The sequence below is a fragment of the Microcebus murinus genome, chromosome 2, assembly GCF_040939455.1.
Source record: "Microcebus murinus isolate Inina chromosome 2, M.murinus_Inina_mat1.0, whole genome shotgun sequence".
Classification (NCBI taxonomy): domain Eukaryota; kingdom Metazoa; phylum Chordata; class Mammalia; order Primates; family Cheirogaleidae; genus Microcebus; species Microcebus murinus.
The window spans coordinates 14074462-14097280 of NC_134105.1; the positions used below are offsets into that span (position 1 = coordinate 14074462).

At 50.4% G+C, this 22819-nt stretch overlaps 2 protein-coding genes across 16 annotated transcripts in view; both read right to left on the bottom strand.

Moving 5' to 3' along the window:
- The window catches only part of RAP1GAP (RAP1 GTPase activating protein), a 65310-nt gene extending 57032 nt beyond the window's left edge, over window positions 1-8278 (bottom strand). For 13 of the 15 annotated variants that reach the window (XR_012913297.1, XR_012913265.1, XR_012913293.1 and 10 more), the window contains exon 1: window positions 8179-8278. The gene's annotated coding sequence lies outside the window, so the exon portion shown is untranslated. The remainder of the gene's footprint in view (window positions 1-8178) is intronic. The other 2 variants (XR_001155139.3, XR_001155137.3) reach the window with 2 other exon arrangements.
- An 8657-nt stretch (window positions 8279-16935) lies between these two features.
- USP48 (ubiquitin specific peptidase 48) overlaps window positions 16936-22819 on the bottom strand; it is an 89389-nt gene continuing 83505 nt past the window's right edge. The window contains exons 26-28 of the mRNA XM_012768697.3: window positions 21962-22010; window positions 18234-18260; window positions 16936-17148 (exon numbers count right to left, since the gene is read on the bottom strand). Of these exons, the coding sequence (XP_012624151.2) occupies window positions 17126-17148; window positions 18234-18260; window positions 21962-22010 (99 nt within the window). The 3' untranslated portion in view covers window positions 16936-17125. The remainder of the gene's footprint in view (window positions 17149-18233; window positions 18261-21961; window positions 22011-22819) is intronic.

A 22819-nucleotide genomic window follows, 5' to 3' on the forward strand; every position in this document is an offset into this window, starting at 1 on the left:
CATAACCACACGGCCTGGGCACAGCCCGCACACAGAGCAGGGCAGAGTGAGCCAGTGGGTAAGGGCACAGACACGACTGCTGGAACAAACTGGGGTTCCAGGCCAATCTTTTTTTTTTTTTTTTTTTTTGAGACAGAGTCTTGCTTTGTTGCCCAGGCTAGAGTGAGTGCCGTGGCATCAGCCTAGCGCACAGCAACCTCAAACTCCTAGGTTCAAACAATCCTACTGCCTCAGCCTCCTGAGTATCTGGGACTACAGGTGTGTGCCACCATGCCTGGCTAATTGTTTCTATATTTATTAGTTAGCCAATTAATTTCTTTCTATTTATAGTAGAGACGGGGTCTCGTTCTTGCTCAGGCTGGTTTCGAACTCCTGACCTCGAGCAATCTGCCCGCCTCAGCCTCCCAGAGTGCTAGGATTACAGGTGTGAGCCACCACGCCCGGCCCCAGCCCAATCTTGATCTGTGTGACTCTAAGCTTTGGTTTCCACATCTGGAAAATGGAGATAATAATAGCTCTCAGCTCACAGGGTAATGGTAAGTGTTAAACGAGGCGATGCACATGATAATTTAGCTCAGTGCCTCGTGCCCATGAAGGCCTTGCATGGTGGTCGTGGTGAATACCGTTGCCAGTAGCATCTTCTTTGGGGTATACAAAGCCCAGGAGCCCCTCCTCTAAGTCATGCCCGCATCCCCTCAAGAGTAAATCAGATACACTGTGGGCATGAGGGGCAGAGAAAGAGGTTGCAAAATGCACAGTCTGGGACTAGGGTGGGGAAAGGAGGAAGGACAGGCAGCCGTCTTTGGTGGGATCAGAGAGCTTAGGAGTGTCTCAGACCCCCTGCCTCACCACCCAATCTCCAACCCTCACCCCCAGTCAGTGGCATGATCCCCCCATCATAGTCCGCACTCCATAAATGCTCAATGAATGAATGATGGCCTATGTCAGTCATGAACAAAACGACAGATAAAAGCGATGCTATTCCTATCGTAATACATACAGGGTTGGCCTACGCATGGTTTTGGAATCAGATGGACCTGTGTTTGAGTTCCTGTGCTGTCCTTTACTGGCTTATGACTTTGGGTCATTTCTATAACTTTTTAAAGCCTCAGTTTCTTCATCTGTAAAAGGGGATGGTAATGATATTTAATAATGTATAGTACTTACCTCATAGGGTTGTTCTTAGAACTCAGTGTAAAGTGCTCAGCCCTGGCACACAATAGGCACGAAGTAAATGGGAACTGTTTTTAGTGCTGTTACTGGGCACATGCTAGTACATGAGCTCAGCCAGGAGACCCAAGTTCTGGACCCAGCTCCGCCACTGGCTCATGGTGTGATCGCTGGCAGGTCCCTACCCTTCTCTGGGCCCCAGTTTTCTCGTCTGTATAATCAGGGCTCTCCAAGGGCCCTTCTCAATCTGATTTTCTGGGGCAGCCTAACCCCCATGGGCATGGCAGGCAGGGAGGCCTCCTGGGAACAGCTCGGCCCACCAGTCCGTCACTGCCTGCATAGAGAAGGGGGTAGGGGGTTCCCATGACAGGGAGGAAGGAGGCATCACTGGGCATCCCAGAACCTCCCGATACCTGCCCTGTCCCCACCCAGACTTCTCGGATCCAGCCCCACCCCAGATGCAGGACACAGCCCAGAGCCAATCTCATGGGTGCCAGGCCTCCCAGGGTGCCTTGGATGGTGTGACATACTCAGGGGAAGAGACCTGGGTTTGGAGCCCAGGACCAAGGTCGGCTCTGTGCCCAACGCTTCACCTCTCTGAACCTGTTTCCTCAGCGATAAAATGCGACGAGAATAGCAACCTCCACGCCGGTCCGGTGGCCCCAAGGGCTTTGGCACACACAGAGGCAACCCAGATGTGAAAGCCCTTTGCGATTTACTACCATCGGGCATAATCATGATAATTATTATCTGTAAAATGAGGAGGCTGGACCAGCTGATCTCCGTGGGCTCCTTTCCAGCTCGGGTGCTGAGGATTTCTCGGGTTTCGGAGCCGGCAGTTAACGCAGAGGCAGGGCCTGAAGAAGTCAGGGTCTATGGGATTGCATGTCCGCAGAAAGCTCTGCCCAATCCTCCCCAGTAGTCCTCTTCCTGGGGTGGGGGACCCTTTCCAGGCTCACAGGGGCACCTTTCCCACCCTCCCCCAGGCTTCAAGCCCCTAGAAACAGGCCTGGGCAGAGCCCCTGGGACAAAGACCTCACCTGTCCCGTCCCCAGGCCACAACCCTCCCTGGCTGGGGAGGTGTAGGCGTCAGTGGTCCCCTGAAGGGTGGACTAGCCTGGCACCTGCCCCCTGCCCTCGCCCCAACCCTGTGCTGTCCGGGCCATGTCAAAGTGGGAACTAGACAACTGGGGATTCCCAGAAGCTTCTGGAAGGGGACAGGCAGATGGAGCTAGGCGACAGAACATGGATAGGGGCATTCATTGAGCACTTCTGGTGTGCCCGGCCCTATGCTAAGCACCTTTCATGGATCTATCTCATTTAATCCTCAAGGCAATCATTATTAGCAACACTTAGAGGCTCAGAGAGGTTAAACAGCCTGCCCTGGGTCCCCCAGCTGATGAACAGCAGGGTCTGAGATTTGAATTAAGGGCTATCTGGCTCCTCTATTACCCTCTTTGGTGTACTGCATGCAGATGGAGGGGAAGGGAGGTGCTAGGCTAGAGCCTTCAGCCCTGTGACATGCTTAGCCTGCTGCCAGGCTGGCACAAGCACCTGCAGCAGTCTGCAGGAGGTGGGTGGCTGCTGTCTGGACCTCCAAGATCGGGGAAGAGGTGTGAGGCTTGCTTTCCCTCAGCCCGGCCTCGTCCTGGCAGCCCCTCTAGGGTCCACGACACGGCTCCCTTTGGAGAATGCAGAAATCAGGGCTACCCCAGCAGTTCTGGCACTGAGCTCGCAGGCAGGGAGAAGTTCCCAAGGTCACCCTCCCCCAGCCACCTCCGCCCCATCCCTCGAGCCCTCACTCAACGAGTCTGGCCTTGGAGAGGACTGTCTGCTACGCTGGAGACCGGGGTGTCCCTTCCTCACCAGCTTGGGGCCCGAGTGTAGGAGCCGAGCAGGGGGCTGGACCCAAGTGCCTCAGCTCCCCCTCGCCCTCGCTCCCCCTGGCAGCCTGGCTGCAGCAGGCACGTGGCTCCTGTGGCCTTGAGAAGGTCACAGCCTCTCGGGTGACTCAGGTGTCTGATCCTCACCCACTGTCCCCCCCTTGCCCCAAGCTTGCCTGCAGCTTCAAATTCTCAGGGGAGCCTGGGGAACAGGTACTGTATTTGCAAGAAACGCTGCGATCCCTCAGAGACACGACACACCTGGGGCTCACACAGCGCGGTCACCGCTGCGACTCGTTGTCAGAGCCGCACTGCAAAGGCAGCGACTGCACCCACCTGTTCAGCAGACAGAGGGGAGGCTCCCAGAGGCCGGCAACTTGCTTGAGCCCACCCTGCTAGTGGCAGGGGGAGGGGGAGGGGGTTGGGGGGCAGGGGGAACACAGGGCTCCTGACTTCCTGTACAGATGACAGCCCCCAGCTCCCCTGCTCTCATAGCAACCGAGTTCCCTGATGGCTTGGTGCTTTGGTCCTCTTGCCTGCCCTTGGGATGGAAGATGCTGGAACCCTCCCCTTTGTACGCTGGGGGAAAAAAAGGCCCAGGGAAACAAGCAATGGCAGGGCAGAGAACTGTGCTAATTCCTCATTCCTGGCTGGCCAGTGGGCCTGGCCAGGTGCCCAAGGTCTGTCCACAGAAGGCTCAGCCTGCCCCTCCGATGTGTCTCACACTGGCTGTTGGGGAAATGCAGACTCCTCTGCCTGGCATTCCAGGCCCTTAATTAACTGACTGCAACCAGTCCCTGCACACACGTTCTACTGAAGCCAAACTAGCGTCCTGAGTGCCACCTCCCAGCCTTTGCCCACACTGTAGCTGGCCACGCCACCAGGAATACCTTCCCTCCCCTCACTGTGCAACTCCAAATTCTATCAATAACCACATTACCATTTATTGAACACCTACTGTGTGCCAGGCACCGACTCCTCAAGGGGGAAAATCACCCAATTCAGTGCCACCTGCCTTGGAAATATGCAGTTGTGGACAAATTCCCATTACTCCCAAATCACTGAAGAAAAGGCTTATTTTTTCTAACAAGAAATATTTGAAGTTTTTAAAAAAGATTTTTCTCCATATTTTTGCAATGTTTCTTTTTCCTACTGTGCACCTCCATGTTTTCCTATTGAGTGCAGCTCTGTGTGTTTTGAAGCTGCCTCTCCCAGCCCTTATGTCTGGTCTCCACAAACCACCTGCCAAGGAGCACACATCCCTGTCCTAGGGACAAGGAAATGAAGCACAGAGAAGGTAAGTGACTTGTCCAAAGTCACACAGCAGAGACCAGATTTGGATTCCTGGTGACTCCCAATCCATGTCTTTTTGGAGCCAGACAAATGCCACAATGAGCTGGACACTGCCCACAGTGTTTGCTACGTTAGTCTTCCTAACCCTTGGACCAAAGCCATCAGGTAGGCACTGTGATCCCCGCTTTGCAGATAAAGAAAGAGGCTCAGAGAGATGGAGTAACTTGCCCCAAGTTGCACAGTTGGTTACTAGCAAAGTCAGAACTCAAACTCACATCTGCTTTCTCCAAAAGGAGGCCCGAGGAAGGGTGGCCTCATGGTGGCAGAGGTACTTACTTAGCAGAGTGGGCAAGTCCCTGTCTCACCTCCTCATCTGGGACATGGCCATGGTAAGGCATACCACACCTGGCTGTGGGAGGGACAGCAGGATGCCATTCCCGGCTCATCTCTGTGTCCCTGCCGCCTGTCATGGTCCCTGGGATACACTACATGCTCATTAAATGCTTAGTGAATATGCAGACGAGGTCTCTACCACTGTGCAGCACACAGCAGGAAGAGCATGTTTTCTTTCCATCTTCCACTAGGGAGGCCTGGTATCCCAGAGGGACCCTGTGTTTTGGGGTGTCTCTCTCCACCAGCACCCCTCTGCTTCTTCTCCTTTCCTCCTCTCTGAGTCACTGCCTGCAATTGCCAGTCTTTAGCCCTAAAAATAGAGCACATTTTGAGAGAGAAAAATACCCACAGATGTAAACTACAACTGCAGGCCCCTGCCCTCCGGTCACCCTCTTCTTGGGGCTGACCCAAGGGGGCTATCCCAGGAAGCCCCAGGACTGGCAACCCCTGCCAGGAGGCAGGACCAGGCTGGCAGGGGCATGGCCAGGGTGCAGGGCCCAGACTGGCAGAGGTTGTGCCGTGCCAGGAGGTGAGCAGAGGAGAACCCAGAGGATTCCCCTCTTTTCACACCAGCTGGCTCCCAGCCTTGCTGGGAGGACAAAGCAGGAACTAGGACTAGGCAAGGCCTCTGGCAGAAGTGGCAAAGGGAAGGGAACCCAGGGTGGCTTGGATTCTGTGCTGGGGCATGTCCTGTCTTGGGAGGGCCTGTGGAACCCACTGTCAGGAGCCAAGGGACAGCTTGGGTAAGAGGCTCCTCTGACAACCTGGCGTGTGCATATGTGTGCGCGTGTGCTGGGGTGGTGGTGGCAGGAAAGGGTGTCCATTGAGGGAGAGACACCAGACGGTTTCACAGTAGTCTTAGGGCCAGCCACGCTGGGCTCACATGCAGCAGAAGAGAGAAGATGAGGCGTGGCTGGGGGTGACCAGAGGGGCCCCTGCCCCTCCCCGGGGGCGATGAGGCTTTCGCATCCCACACGCAGGAAGCTGATGCAACCCAAGCGTGTGTGCGCCCGTGGTGGCCTGGGTATGGGTGAGAGCGTGTGCATGTCTGCCAGGTTCATTGGGAGGGCGTGGGGCTCCCGCGTGTTCCCTCCTGCGTGTGATGCACCATGCGCGCACTGGAGGGCATGATGGCGTGGACGACAGCCGGACCAGGGCCTCCGCGGAGGCTCTTCCTCTTGCCGACGGCCTCCTGCGTGTGCGCATGCGTGGCGCCGTCTGGCCCGTGTATCTCAGCGTCTGTGCTGTCAGGGTCTTGGCCTGGGTGTGTCTGTGTGTTCCTGTGTCTGGGGCTCAGGGCATTTGTAAGTCAAAATGTGTTTGCGTTTGTGTCTGGCTGCGCACGGGTCTCAGATGTTTGCGTAGCACGTGTGGCTGCTCGGCAGCCTCTGACAGCCAGGACAAAGGCCTCCGCAGACGGACAGGTGGTGCGGAAGGCAGACCTGCCCAGGAGTCCTCAAAGGGCCTCTCGGCCCCAAGACTTGACAGCCAGGCAGGGGCGGGGCCGGGTGAGATGGGAGGCAGGTGGAGAGCAGGGGCGCAGGGCTCCCTCACCCCAGGCCAGTGCAGACCCTCTGGGGGGCCTGGGCCTGAGCTGCAGAGACCCCCCCCCAGTCAAAAGGAGCCCCGCTGCACTCCAAGCGCCCAAAGGAAGAATCTTTCTTGTCTTCTAGGGGGCGGAGGGTGGTTAGAGCCAGGACAGGGGCTTCCTGAGACCCCCACTGAGCAAGCACCTTGGGGAGGTCAGAAGCGGAGAGGGCTTTGCCCGAGAAAGGGCGGTGAGCTGGGAAGGCCCCAGGGTAGGGGCACCATTGTGACTGTGGGATGGGGTGGCAAAGCGAGCCTAGGACTCCGGACGGCTCTTCAGCCTGAGCCAGCTTCCCCTCCACCCACCCCAGGCAGCAAAGGGTGGGTCACTGTGGACCACTCGGCCGCACCACTGTGGAGATCTGCCCTGGATCAGGAGTCAGAGAACCGAGATCCCAGCCCTGGCTGAAAGTGACTCAGTTGATTTAGCCTCTCCAAGCCTCAGTTTCCTCATCTGTGCAATGGACACCTCAGCCCCCACCTTGAAACGTTGCTGTGGATGGGGAAAGTGCTCGCACCACCTGAGGATTAGTCATTACCCTGGAGTCCTTTCCAAGGCTGTTAAGGCACACTCACCCCTGGCTCAGAGCACTGCTGAGATCCTGGAGAGGGGGTGGGGGACCCCAAGGCCAGCTGGGCCTGACCACCACCTCCCCTACTCGGCTGCTGCCCTCAGGCCCCCTGTGCCAGCCCAGATGCCCATTCAGGGGCACCCCCTGCCCCCAGCTTCTTCCTTCAGACACCCTCAGGAAAAGGGACCTGCCTTGTGCAGGGGGCCAGGAGCCTTGGACCGGCTTCCTGTGGGGGGTATTAACACCATGCCACCTCATTTCTCCTTGCCTTGCCCTGCTGCCTCCCACCCGATGGAGCTTCCCTCAGCGCCCCCCTGCCAGCCACAGGGGTCTGCCCCCCCCTTTGACAGGGAGGGGAATGCAGCACAGAGCCCCATGTGTGAGAGGGGGTGTCCCTCCTAATTCCACCCAGGCCTGGGCTATGACCCCAGTGAGGACTCTGAGGTCACAGGCAGGTGGGGTCTGGCTACTCGAGGTGGGGGTGGGTGTCGCTCACCTCCTGAGCCTGTTCGTGCGTCCGTGTGTGTGTGTGTGTGTGTGTGTACACACACACAAGGTTTCCTACCCAAACCCAGGCACCCCGCGGCTGGCTCCAAAGCGCCTGCAGGACACAGGGATGTCCCTGTGAATTCCCACTGAGTCCTCAGATCCTGCTGAGCCAGGGGAGGTGACGAGGGGGTGCCCAACTGCGTGACGCGTGTGCCCTGCTCCGCGGCAGGTCAGGGACAGGGGGCGGGAGGAATGCGCTGTCCCTGGGGATGCAAGGACATGACTGCCCTCCCAGCTCAGGGACGTTGGGCCTGAGCGCCCCCCTTCCCTGCTCTGAGGACCTGAGCGCCCCTCTGCCCCTCCTCTGAGGACCTGAGCGCCTTCCCTTGGGGGGGTGCCAGGGCTTGGGCCCCTCCCCAGGGATAGAGGAAACGCGCCCACTTCCCGCAGTCCCTCCTCTAAACCCAAGGCGCTCCCTCCTTTGGGTGGCCGGAAAACAGGACTCCCCATCCGTCCAGGGGGTGGGACCCGAGCCCCCCAGCTGCTGCCTGGACCAAGCCCGTAGGCGGGGGTCTCAGCCGGCTCCGGCCAGGCATCCCCCCACCGCTCCGGCCGCTGTCGAGCGCAGGCTACGGGAGCCGGCGGCGCCTCCCCGCGCCCCTGGAGACCCGGCACCCGCCCGCTCGCCCCCACCCTCCCGCCCGCGCGGTCTTGGCAGCCGGCCGACGGGGGCCGGACACCTCGGTCCCCTCCCCTTTCCCAGGGCCGCAGCCCCGGCGGGGCGCACTCACCCGCGGGCCTGGGCTGGGGGCGTCCTGGGCTCGGCACTCCGGTGCCCGCGGCAGCCGCTGCAGCTCTGCTCGGACGCGGTCGCCGCCGCCGCCGCAGTTCGGGGAGGGGGACGTCACGTGACCGCGGAGCGCTCCTTGCCGGCGCCGCTCCCCCCTCACTGCGGAGCCCGAGCCGCGGGCGCGGGAGTAGCCGGGTCCCCGCCCCGCCGCCCCGCCGCGCGCCCGCCGCCCCTCACCACAGGTCCCAGAGGCGGGCTTTCTGTGTCCCCATTTTACGGGTGGGGAAACTGAGGACCAGAGAGGGACAGGACCCGGCTCAGGATTACACAGCTCGACAGCGGCAAGGCCTGGGCGAGAGCCCAGCGGTCCATCCAAAAGCCCATGCCCCAGGGGGACGGGGATAACTTCTGGGGCAAGAGGGGATGACGGGAGAGGTGGGGGACACGCCCTAAGCCCCCATGGGCTCCGCTTGTGTGCACGGGCGGGGAGGAGGAGAAAGGCACACAGGCTTCGCTGGGCGAGGAGGCTGCACGTCCTTTGCGCAGGGGCTCTGGGTGCGCGTCTTCACCGAGGCCACTCGGTGACCCTCGCCAGCAGGTCAGCGGCTCTCGGACATTCTCTCTGGACTGGGCAGCTCACTCCCACCCCAGCCTAACCCCGAGCAGGGTGGGGAGGGGGCAGCCGCTCTGGAGGGAAGGCTGGGAGGAGGGTGGGGTCAGGACAAGAGCAGGAAGGGGACCCAGAGATCACCTTAGCCTGACTTCTGAGTCCCAGGTAGGGGAAGAGACTTGCCCAAGATCACACAGCCAGTGAGCAGCAGGTGGACAATGGGGCCTGCACCAGACTCCCCTCTTTGATGGTCAACAGCGCCCCAGGCTGTGCCCCACTGCCGACCCAGGGGAAACCTCACACACCTCTGCTCTCCACCGAGGACCCTCCCAAGGGACAACCCTAGAGGAAGCAAAGAGAGCAGCAGTGTGACTACAAGGCCAGAAGTGTGGGGGACGATGGGTTAGGGCATGGCTGGTGGCCCCAACATCATGACCAAGTCACAGAACATTAATGTTAGAGGTGATTTTGGGGATCTCTGGATGCCCCGTTTTCTAATAACTGGGGAAGCTGGGCCACAAAAGGGGCAGAGACAAACCTCCAGCTCATCAACCACTTAGAATTAGCAGTCAAGCTGACAGGCCCAGCTCACAGACACCCCTCAGGGAGGGGGAAGTACTCAGGACGCTATACAATGTGTTTACTGAGCACCTGCTGAGTGCTTACCATGGACTGCCAGTGCCACCTCCCACTCTATATTCCGGGCCACAGGGACTGCATTTCACAAAGGAGGACATCTTCAGCAACCCTTACATCAGCCTCTGGGGGATCTGACACACGTAGGCTGAGTTTTTGATCCCACAGGGGCTGCGGCCCAGAGCCATGCTTCTTGGCCAAGACTCACCCTAATGGGGAAGAGTGCGGAGGAAAAGCAGGAAGCGCCTAGCCCTCATCCCGCCCCCACGGCATGTGCAAAGGCAGAGGGGAAGTGGGAATGGCTCTTCCCAGCCTGTGTGGAGTTCTCCCTCTAGCAAGCTCTCCCAGCTGTGAGTGCGAAAGAAGCCCCAGCTCAGCGTTTCTCAGACTTGCAAGAGCACAGGAGCGGCCTGTGGATGCAGGCTCCGACTCAGAGTTTGCAATGCAGTGTCACGGTACTGCTGGCGCTATGGGGCCACACACATTTTGAGCAGTGCTGGTAGAACAAGGTAAATTGTCAGAGCAGGAGGAAGATGACCACCGAGGCTCTGAGGACAGACTCTGGAGTATCACCTGCTGCCCCAGGGCCCACGCCAACCCTGGGGCACTTCGATTTCGGGTCTAGTAATGCGACAGGATTGCACGGTTTGTTGAAAGCTGTAATAAGGAGGGAGGAAGGTGAATGAGGTTGGCCATCTGCCGATGGTGCGGAAGGGACTGTGTGGGGTTCTGTAGGGCACTGAGAGACGCTTGGTGAAATAATTCTTGTAGGAGAAATGCTGACTGAATAGACCTTCAGGGGCAGCATGCACTGGGCTTGGCCTGGCTACAGCAGGGTGGGCCTCACCGATCTCAGAATTGCACAAATTTCAGGATTCTCTTAAGCACCATGTCTCTACCCATCCTTTGGCTTTTTTGTATGATTAGGCCAGACTGGTCCTTAAATTTGATTTTGACCAGAGTCCCAGTGCTTCTTTCTGCTTCTTAACTCCTAACCCCTTCCCCTCCATGCCGAGACAGAGATCATTTGCTCCCCAACTCTGGCCAGAAAGGCACTGCTGATGGTACACGTGGGACTGCGGGGTGGAGACAAAGGTGCTCCACCTGGGCCGGGGAGGGGGGAAGGGCAGGGGCAGATGGTGGCAGAGGTGATAGTGATGCGGAAATGCAGTGAGCCAAGTACAGCCACAGCCGGGCAACATCTTTCATGGTCCCTTAACCTTTTGAGGTCTGGACCTGCAGACTCTGAGATCCCCAAAGGCTTAAGAGCCTATTAGCATGGGTGGGGGACTGAATGTGCCCACCCCTGGCTGTGTAGACCAAAGAACGAAGGCTCCACTGTGCCAGGCGTCTCCATTCTTCTTTATAATCAAGGAGCTTTTCAATTACAGCATTTTCTTCTTTACAGAAAACCTCCCTCGAGGCAAGAGGCTTATAATCTCGTGTATGTCCTGGGGGGCACCATTCTGAGACTGTCAGGGCCCCTGGCGAGGAGGCAACACGTGCGGTGGGGGGCTGGGCACGGAGCCTGGCGACTGAGGGGAAGATTGGACAAAAGCCCTGGAGCTTTGCTTTCCCTGCCCTACTTCAATCCAAACCACTCAGAACTGACCACTCACGCATGGCTGCCTCGGGCTCAAGCCTTTTCTTTCTCAAACACTTAGTATATAGCAACCCAGCCACCACCCCTGCCCTCCCGATCCCTGAAAAATGAAAGCTGGCTTCAAAAAACCTGGCATCTCAGAAGGCTGGAGAATGAAAACGTGGGTGGCACCACAGTAAACTCTGAATAATGCACAAGACTGTAAGGGGGGAGGAGACCTATATGGGAATAACTCCTAACCCTGCCCACCCCTCCCCAGCCAGATCAAACGGGACACATACAGGGATGGAGGCTGCCCACCAGAACATTCAGGGGGACAAAAAAGTGGTGAGTCGTCAAGGTGTGCCGTTCAGAGAGCACTGGATGAGGTCTAGGAGGGGCTGGCAGAGAAGAGGGTGGACTGCAGGAGTGGCCTGGAGCAGAGCAAGACAGGATGAGGAGTGGGAGTGAGCACCATGGCACCTGTCAGGGGGGACCAAGCTGCCGCAGTAGACATGGCAGAGAGGATGCGACCCTGGGGGACCCACTCTCAGGTTGCAGAGGGCTTTGGATCACGATTGTAAACACAGGAGGGCCTTGTTTTGAGGACAAATTGGAAAAGCCTAAAGGTGAGGACAGCCCTGGTCAAAACAAAGTAACAAAAAGAGCCTCTCCCAGGGGCCTTTGCTGCCACAGGAGAACTGCTAAGGGGTCCTGAGTGTTCATTCATTTCTCCTTACTGAGAACTGGCGCACTGTGGGGATACAGCGGTGAATATGATGGACAGAGCTAGAACAGTCTAGCACTAATTAGGCTGATTCATTTTGGAGAATGGAGTGGTTTTAGGTACAGGCAAAAAATCCAGCACAAAAAACAAACAGTACACACTAGTTTCAGAATTCTAGACAGTCTAGCACGACTTGGAGCCTCTTTCATCCAGAGAACCAGACATGCTGTAGATAGGCGAGAAGATGCTACAGACATAAAGCAATCAAAGAAGCAACACGCAGACTGATAAAACCAGAGAGGTCCGTAGAGGCGGTCCTCTTTGGCGATTTTCCAAATGCACTCCCTGGAGCTTCCTCAAGGGAGTGGGTGGGTGTGGGAGGAGGCCCCGCTGTCTGGCAGACAACTTACTGCGCATCTCACTTCCTTTTAGAGAGAAAGAACACTGAGGCTCAAAGGGGAACAGACTTGTCCAGGATCATAAGAGGAACTAACTGGCTGCAGTTTATGGTTTCCTCAGTTACAGACAGTAACGGGGAAAGGAAAACCCAGACAAAATTGTGCAGAGGCCAGTGTGCCAGCTGGCAATGACTTACCCCAGGCATGGCTACCGAGGCCTTCTAGCTTCCCTGAGTGTGTCCCCTACTTCCTGTGGCCCGGGCCTGCCCTGCCTGGCAGCACTAGCACAGACTGGAATTCCAGCAGCCGTTCCAGCTGCTGTTACATGGCTGGCTCCCTCCACGACCGAGAGCAATTTCACTTCAAAGGGCCTTCAAGTCCTTGAAAGCGAAGATTTGTTTTTTTTCTTTTTTAAGCATGTTGGGGGGAACAGATGATATCCTCTATTTGAGATCAATACAGTAATTATGTTGGACAAGCTCTCAGGGCTAAATTCGGGGGGTATTCAGACAGCCTGGTGAAGGAGTGTGAAAACACTGTTAGAAGGGCCAGCATGCCATGTGGGCTTGTGGGATGGACCCAGTCGGCACTACGATGCACTTCTGCAGGAACCTCGGTCTTGACTCCAAAGGCTCGGTCCAGTAATGAGCTGGCGCAGGTCTCAATTCTAAAACCAGACCAAAGTCACCTTGAAGAAGGCACATAACTCCTGGTACGTCACAATGAGTTCTGCAACCTCCTCTTCCCTAAATTCTAGCGAGGCTCAAAAGATTTTAAACTTTATCATAGGAAGAAATCAGACAAGGTCAGGAGTATAGTGTATTAGCTGGATAAGAACTGGTATTGTGGTGTATTTGTTGAGGGAGGGCAGACACAAGAAATACCTGTTTCGTGTACTCCTGAGTGATATTATTCACTGAGTATCAACAGGTAAATAAATAATGAAAACTCGATTCTCAGGCAGGAAGTAACCTCTAAGTGCCAGCCAGTCTCCTGCATTGCTGCCTGATGCTGGTGCCCACGCTCTGAGGCTAGGAGGCATCTGTTCCTGATGTTCTTGGCAATGACAATCAAAACAACTGAAGATACCTCTTAGGGGCAGGAGCTGTCCATCAAAAAGACATAAATCTTCAACATGAATTCTAAGCGTGTTTTGAATGCCTTTCAATGTCACCCCGCAAATAAACACAGAATCAAGAAGGCTGACTGTTCAGCCGTTGGCTTCATGATCCTTGTAGGCCAAGAGGAAAGATTTATGCGACAGGATGTTCATACACTTGCCCAGCCATCATCTTAGCTCGAAGGGCTTCCAGCAAAAGGTATATTCTGAAGTTCTTAGAGGAGGGGCTCCAGGTAGCTATGTGGTTACAAGACCTCTTTTTGAAGACTTGCAAAAAAGATTTTGTACCATTACCTCAGAAAGGCTACAGTTTAATTACAAATAAATAGTATAAAGCCTTTTGCCTCAACAATATTTATTACTGTTTAATCCTCTATGTGTGGCAGAGTAGACAAGACAGCAAATGCTGCTGTTTGTAGAGATGAGGAAACTAAGGCAAAGCAAGATTTAGTAACTTTTTTTAGTTACAAAGAACATGATGAAGTTATCTGGAACACAGGATCCAACTTCTAACACTCCACACTGTCAACACTTGCCCACACGTGTATGTGCTACCTGAACAGCTAGCAGATTCCTTAGTGCAATTAACAGCCAGGATGAAAAACACCATCAAGGCTTGGCATATGTGGGATGGAGAGGTGGATTTTTGGTTTTCCAACTAGACTGTCTCCCTGACACAGAACTGTTGCTCAGGGGAATCAACAAAGTGGTACCTACCATTTTACAAATGTTTATGATTTACATCTTAACAAACAAAGGGTTCCAATAATGGTGATAATCAAATCCCTAGGCAATATTTCTGCCCGTACAATGTCTGTCCAGGTGTGGGGGTGGGGATGCCAGCCTTCGGAATTAGAAATGCATCTGTTGGCAAAACCCTGGGGGTGGGGGGAGGCACTGGCACAAGGTGGGCGTCTTACGCTGGAAATGCTGGCTGGCTCTTCCTCTGCCTGCACGCTGTCTCAGTCCCCTGTAACCTTGAATCAAGCTGAGTGCTAAACTGCCTGAGAGAAAGAATATGAGCCTTGTCCACCGTTCTGTAACAGGAAAGACAGGCTTTCCTGTTCATTTCACTTCAGCGGTTTGTTTAGACAGAGATATAAATCATCCTTGGGTATTTAAAACAGGTTATTCAATCGGAACATTAGCTTCCAATATTAACCAGGGTCTGAGCAACATATCCATGACCACACACTCCAACCAACTGGACATTTAAAATAACAACAAAAACAAATTCACTCTGGATTTTGATTCCACAGTAATAAAGGGATACTCATGTCTTTTTAATTTGGCAGGAAGGTAACAGTATTCTAAACAATAAAGTTTGTAAATACAGAGAAAGATACTTATTCCCCCAGGGAATAGACATCTAAATGGCAACCTATATTTCAGGTAATGGCAACAATTTGTACCAGCCAAGTATGTTGTACACATTAATTTGAGATTAAAGAATGGAAGCTTCTTGATACCTCATGAGATACTGATCTAATATAAAAATGTACACATGCATGGCATTAGAACCCCAAAAGAAAGAGTCTCTGCACTTTAATGTGGTCACAGCCCAGAGGACAAATGGACCCATCTATTGTAAATACAGACAAAGCAAGAATTGGGCTTTAGGTTCTACCTTGTGCCTGTTTTCCCTGTACAAAGTGATACAGGTGGTAAAAAGCCATTCAATACATGTATACATTTCTTTGTAATGACCCCAGCCCAGCATTTTTCAAGCTTTTATGAGCTCAGGAGTGGCCTGGGGGTGCAGATTCCGATTGAGGGCCTCTGGGGCCTGAGCTCTTGCATTTCAAAGTGTTGCAGTATGGCTGGTGCTGTGGGGCCGCAGACATTCTAAGCAAAACTGGTGGAACAGGCAGGTTGTCAGCACAGGAGGAAGAAGGCAGGCTCTGAGACTCCCGGAGCATCACCTGCTCAACAGGGGCCTACGCCACCCCTGGGCAGTTGATAAAGGAGCCAGTCCTAGGAGTGGGGTTTCAGCCTGAAAGGCTGTTCTTTTATACCATTGCATAAGGAAAAAATACCCAAATAACAAAATTTAAAATTGTTATCAACAGCAACTTGAGAAAAATGTATCAGATTCCTAGAGGCTACAGGTTTATGTTGGTGCCTAGAGAGAACCTCCTCTGGCAAGCAAGCTTCTTCATAAGGAAAAGGAAGCTGATTCACCAAGCGCAATGTGAACTTTTACACAAGTCTTCACCTTGGCAATGAATAAGTTGCTTTGCGCTATTACTTTTAAGCTGCAGCTTTCATTTCTTTGGAGCTAAATAAAAGACTAAAATCTGAAAATCAGGATTAGTTATCCATCAGCTCAACTTCAAGTCCTTCCCCTGTGCCCACCTCAAAGCCAGAACTGCAGGCCCCTTAGCTGCTGCTCCTAGGATGTTTTGGAGGTGCAGTATGCAGCTCCCCACTTCCCCCATGGGCTGGTTACAGACCCCCCCCTGGCCACTCAGGGGGCAGACTGAATACATTACGAAAGGGAAGGGGAAACACAAACAAGAATTTTACCAAATAGTCATAATTATTCAGATAAAAAGAGCTATTCAACAAGGTTGCTGCTAAGGTTACTGGTCCTCAAATCCAAATCTGCCTCCTCCATCCATTATTTTAATTCACATTTTCATGAAAGGAGAAAAAAAAAATGCCTAGCACAAACCTAAGGCCAAAAAAAGTGTTAATAAGAGAGATGCCTAAGTCAGCATCTAGGCCACAAACATATACATACACACGCAACAGAGAAAACATAAGTTTTTTAAAAAAGAAACAAACTCTAGTCTTAAATTTCATTTAAACATCCTTCAATATTCTTAAGAATATTGCTTCAGTTTTTTGTTGCTAATAACTATAATCCTGAGTTGGATAAAAGAGCATGCCCCATCCACATACTGTCGTTTTTAAACAAAGTGATCTAACAGATCCCCTCAGGGCATTTTGGGAGAATGCTTTCAAACAGAGAAGCAAGATGTGACAGCAGATGAGGAGGATGAGAAAAACAAATTTTACAAAAATCTTGTGTTATCCAAATGTACTTCAATCCAATTTACTCTTCTGATAAGATGGTCTGATTTTTCAAAGGAGCAACATATATTTCCCACTTTTGAATAATAGCAAAACGCTTATCACACGTAATAAACATTCTCCATCTTTTCTGAAATGCACCAAAGCAAAAAGCCTTTGAAGCCAAAAATGAGACAAGATCCCTTGCTTATCTCAGGAGACACACCGGTGCCCCTCCTGTACCTGACACTGCGACAGGCCGCAGGGTGGCAGTGTGCAAGGCAGGGGCCGCTCCAGCTGACACCGGTGAGTCTAATTCTGAAGACACTTTTCCACACTCACGGTAAGTTCTTCACTTTCATGCTTTATTGAAAGTAGAATATGAATCAAAGACAAGTATTGGTAAGCAGGTTATGTCTCTAAAGAATTATTTTTCATTCAGAGCAGAATGTTGTCCCATCTACTGTGATACAAATCCTTTATGGACCAATGCATCCGGTATGAAACTCGAGCAAGGAAATATAACAGGACTTTATTCCCGCCCATGACTATAAATCTCGCGTGTAAACATGATTTACTGTTACTGCTACTAAACTTCTTCAATCTTTACTTGCCCTCTTCCTCCCTCCACCCCCCTTAAATATAAAATTGGAAACATTTCCTTCAAGTCTGATGTCCTCAGTGCAATCTGCTTTATTTGACATAAGGCATTTGGGACAGTCACTTTTGAATGGATTTTTGCCTTTTGGAAGAGTCACATAATGGTTTAATTCTTAAATCCACCTTTTCTTTAATGCCCTAACATGTCAAAGTCCTCTTCCCCTCTGGTCATTCCTCAGCAGTCCACAAGTATTCACAGATTAATGTCCAAGGAGACCAGTACCTGAGAAAAGAAACACACGTGGAGGGACAGTGGTGAAATAACATCAAGAGCTCATGTACTCCATTTGCCAAGAACACGTCAGCAGCAGGGAATGTCCAATTTAATAAACGAACACAGCAGCCCCTTGGCAGTGAAGGATAAGATAAAATATCAGCAGACTTCACGCTTTCAGCTAAATCACATTTCTGTTGAAAGCCATGGGTTTCCCATGCGTATTAATCACAAATTAATCAGATCTCATTGAAGCTTTCATATGATGGCCATTTTTTGTAAAGAAAATGGGTTTTCTTGTTGCTGTTTTTTTTTTTTGGACCACATCAGGAGTTCCTTTGTAGTGGTAACATGGAGACAATAAAAATATATTTAGAGAAGGCTTTATTTAGGCCAGTAGCTTTGCCACTCACTTGCTTCAGCAAAGAATACTGGTTATGTGATTCAAACTCATTCATTGGCAAAATCTCAATCTGCCACAGACCTCTGGAGTGGCCTGTGCAGAACCAACATGGCACCAGCTAAATCTGTAAATGTCAAAGGTCTGTATTTGTTGGATTAACGAATATTATTGGTGTGCACAGCTCTAGTGGCCCAGATATAGTACAAGGCACCGCTTTATTATTTATTATTTGTTGAAATAATAATTCAACAAATGTCTTAATTCTAAATAGATTAATTAAATCTTCTCACTGGACCTGATATAATTTGTCAAATCCTTGTACCACTGATTCTTATCAATTACACACGAACTGTTTTGAGCTGAGAGGGGACTGATAGGAGGAACTGGGGAAAGGTTAAATATAAATCTTGAAATGCCATTAGCTAATTTCCCAACCTTTCAGGAAATGAGAAAGAGAAAGCTGAAGGGACATCTGGCAAAACAGAGTTCTAACACGCAGGCCCTAACTGAGGCCGAGTGTTGAAAGACATAATGAAGAAGCTTGAATTAAAAATGCATTTAACTAAAATTAATTTTAGTCATGAGACTCAGATTGAATTAAATTTTAAAATCAAATTATACCCTTCACTTTAATAGAAAATTACAGGATGACTCTGACATTCATGAACAAAACATGATAAATGTAACTTACCTTTAAACCCTTCTTCTGGCATACAAACTGGAAAAAGAAAAAAAAAAAAAGAAGAATTCCAAGTTGAAAAGATTGTCGTGACAGACAGTCATAAAATCACTTCAATGCCTAAAGACAAGCAGTTTAAATTTAACCTTTAATTACCTTAGTCATCTGTAATGATTACTTTGGAAGTTACAGATCTTATTAATCTAAGGAAAATCTTTCTCTTTATTTTTATTTTGGGTTTTTAATTTTTCTTAGAGACAGGGCCTTGCTCTGTCACCCAGGCTGGGGTACAGTGGAGGAATTATAGCTCACTGAAATCTCGAACTCCTAGGCTCACATAATCCTCCCATTTCAGACTCCTGAGTACCTGGGACTAAAGGTGTGCACAACCACACCCAGATTATTCTTTTATGTTTTGTTGGTGGAGATGGGATCTTACTAGCTATGCTCAGGCTAGCCTTGAACTCCTGGCCTCAAGTAGTCCTACTGCCTAGGCCTCTCAAAGTGCTGGGACTACAAGGTGTGTGCCACCATGCCCAGCTAATTTTTTGTATTATTTTTTTGTAGAGAAGACATCTTGTAATGTTGCCCAGGCTGGTCTCAAACTCCTGGCCTCAAGCAATCCTCCTGCCTCCCAAAGTACTGGGATTATAGGTGTGAGCCTCTGAGGCTGGCCTCATGTGTAAATTATTAAAGACCTGCACACCTCTGCAAGACAGTTGTCATCACGTCCGCTTTTCCTTGCGGGTATCCTTTCCTGAATTCTGCATCTCACCAAACCAATCTGGACTGGGTGTCCATGCTGCCTGCTGCAGAGAGTTTGTTCTGGAATTTTCCTTCACCATTTTGTAAAGCATCTTTATACTACACTGGATCTCCTGTTTATGAGCTACACTGCTGACTTCTTGATTCACTCTTTTGTTTAAGAGAAGCACATCCTCACACAGTATCTGGGCAGATGGCACTGCCAGTGACATCAGGCAGATCAATTTTTTGAAGCCTTAACATGTGTTTAAAGAGCCCTCAGGTGTGAGGGTAGAATAAAGTCTAGTTACAAGGGCCGGGCGTGGTGGCTCAGCCTGTAATCCTAGCACTCTGGGAGGCCGAGGCAGGCGGATTGTTTGAGCTCAGGAGTTTGAGACCAGCCTGAGCAAGAGCGAGATCATGTCTTTACTAAAAATAGAAAGAAATTATCTAGACAACTAAATATATATATATAAAAAATTAGCCGGGCATGGTGGCTCACGCCTGTAGTCCCAGCTACTCGGGAGGCTGAGGCAGGATTGCTTGAACCCAGGAGTTTGAGGCTGCTGTGAGCTAGGCTGACACCAGAGCACTCTGGCCCAGGCAACACGACGAGACTCTGTCTCAAAAAAAAAAAAAAAGAAAAAAAAAAAATCTAGTTACAGAGTTCTAGACTGAAGCTCACTGTCCCTCAGAGTTGTATGGCCACTGCTGCATTTTCCCATCTTGCTCACTCCTCATCATCCCATGAATGGGACTGGTTTTCCCTCCACACCTCTAGGTGCCTTAGGATCCTCCTGTCCCTACTTTCATACTTACTGTGTCAGACCCTTGGCGCAATCATTTTTTATTTTCACGAATTCCTTTCTATTCTCTAAATGTCTCTGTTATATAGGCCCTCGCTATAGTTTGCTCTTCCCCCTTATGTTATTCACAGGTAATTTTTAAGCTTTCTTATGCCCAGCCAACTGGATTTCATTTTTAATGCCTGAATAATATTCCACTGTGGATATATAACACATTTTCTTTATCGATTCATCTACTGACTTAGCTTGATTCTGTATCTTAGTTATTATGAATTATGAATAGTGCTGCAATAAACATGGGGGTGCAGGTACCCCTTTGATGTACTGATTCCCTTTCCTTTGGATAAAGAGCCAGTAGCGTGACTGCTGGATTGCATGATGATTTTTTTTTTTTTTTTTTTGAGACAGAGTCTCACTCTGTTGCCCAGGCTAGAGTGCCATGGCATGAGTCTAGCTCACAGCAACCTCAAACTCCTGGGCTCAGTGATCCTTCTGCTTCAGCCTCCTGAGTAGCTACAACTACAGGCATGCGCCACCATGCCTGGCTAATTTTTCCTATATATTTTTAGTTAGTCAATTAATTTATTTCTAATTTTAGTAGAGTCGGGGTCTTGCTCTTGCTCAGGCTGGTTTTGAACTTATGACCTTGAGCGATCCGCCTGCCTCAGCCTCCGAGAGTGCTAAGATTACAGGCTTGAGCCACCATGCCCAGCCCCCTCTTTCCTTTTAGTAGTTTAATGGTTTCAGGTCTTACATTTAAGTCTTTAATCCACTTTGAGTTGATTTTTATATACAGTGAGAGATGGGGATCTAGTTTCATTTCCCAACAACATTTATTGAAGAGACTGTCCTTTCCTCAACTTATGTTCTTGGCACCTTTGTCAAAAATAAGTTGGCTGTAGATATGTAGGTTAATTTCTGGGTTCTTTATTCTGTCCCAGTGGTCTATGTGTCTGTTTTTATACCAGCATCATGCTGTTTTGTAGTAGACTTTTGATGCCTCCAGCTTTGTTTATTTTGCTCAGGATTAAGTTGGCTATTTGAGGTCTCCTGTGGTTACATAGAAGTTTTGGGATTGTTTTATCTATTCCTGTGAAGATTGTCATTGGTATTTTAATAGAGATGGGATTAAATCTGTAGATTGCTTTGGATAGTATGGTCATCTTAACAATATAAATCCTTCCAATCCATAAGCATGGGATATCTTCCCATTTGTTTGTGAACTCTTCAATTTCTTTCAACAGTATTATATAGTTTTCCTTGTAGAAGTCATTCAGCTCCTTGTTTACATTTATGCCTAGGTGTTTTCATATAGTTATTATAAACGGGATTGCTTTCTTGAATTTTTTTAGCTAGCTTTTTATTGGTGTATAAAAATGCTATTGATTTTTATAACCTGCAACTTTACTGAATTTGTCCAAAACAGCATGTTAAGGTAGAATCTTACATTATTTGTCTTAAAACATCACAGAAAGAGGAAAAAGTATCTACAAACACTTGGAAAATGGAAAGCAGAGAGTATCGTAATTATGTAGCTAACCTGAGGAAAGTGTTAACCTGCTGATGGAGGAGTCAACGAGAAGCGAAGCTAAATCAAATCACAGCACCCCAGGCAGGCACACAGGAATTGGAGGCCCAGGTACCTCCAAAGGTGGGAGTGAGGTGTGAGCCTAAAATCAGGACACTTGTTTGCTAAACTGTTTAGGAAGCAGTTAAGCTCTCTACCCTTCACATCCATCCACGTTACTACTGCCCCTTCCCCACCTGGACCTCAGATGGGCAACCAGTTACATGTTTCAGCACTTTGAAGGAATTACACTAGGAAGGTGGGAATGAAGCCTCTTCCATGCCAAACAGGAAACAATCCCCAGCCCTCTGCTCAAATACTGGCAGTATCGCATACCTCCCACACAGAGGGGACAGGCATTCCTCTCCAGGGAACCTGGTCCAAGTCAAGAAAATAACCAACAGGTATGAAAAAGCTAGTTCTTCATGATGAAGTGGGATTTATCTCAGGGATGCAAGGATGGTTCAACATTTGCAAATCAATAAACGTGATACATCACATAATAGAGTGAAGCTTCTTTCAAGGCAAAAGTGGAAAACATTGTACAATGGAGCTTCAGTATCTAAAATCCCACCTTGTTCTGAGAGCTAATTAATAGATTTCAAAAACAAATTCATCTTTACCTTGCAAGACATCATCCATTGCAGCATAATCTGCAATTGGTTCATCAGCCTAGAAAACAAATGAAGACAATTCAAAAGACAATTCCCCATGAGGGTGAGTCTGAAGTCGGACCCATGATTCAAATACTGACATTGCTACAAGACACAAACACAAACACCCTTCAGTAGAAAACTCAGTCAAGCCACAGTGAGTGATGTCCAGGTTTAACAATGGAGATGCTGCCAACTGTGGTTCTATACGCATTACCTTAAGAATGGCCTACAGTGTGTGTTGGGGGTGTTGGGAGCACTGTTTTCCCACTCTTAAACACACTTTTACTTATTTATGTTTTAGAGGTGAGGTCTTGCTCTGTTACCTAGGCTGGAGTGCAGTGGCTAGATCATAGCTCACTGTAGCCTAGAATTCCTGGGCTCACATGATCCTCCCTTCTTAGCCTCCCCAGTAGCTGGGACTACAGGTATACACCACCAGACCTGGTTAACTTTAAAAAAAAAATTTGTAGGCCGGGCGCTGTGGCTCACGCCTGTAATCCTAGCTCTTGGGAGGCCGAGGCGGGCGGATTGCTCAAGGTCAGGAGTTCAAAACCAGCCTGAGCAAGAGCGAGACCCCGTCTCTACTATAAATAGAAAGAAATTAATTGGCCAACTGATATATATATAAAAAATTAGCCGGGCATGGTGGCACATGCCTGTAGTCCCAGCTACCCGGGAGGCTGAGGCAGAAGGATCACTGGAGCCCAGGAGTTTGAGGTTGCTGTGAGCTAGGACGCCACGGCACTCACTCTAGCCTGGGCAACAAAGCGAGACTCTGTCTCAAAAAAAAAAAAAAAAAAAAAAAAAAAATTTGTAGAGATGGGG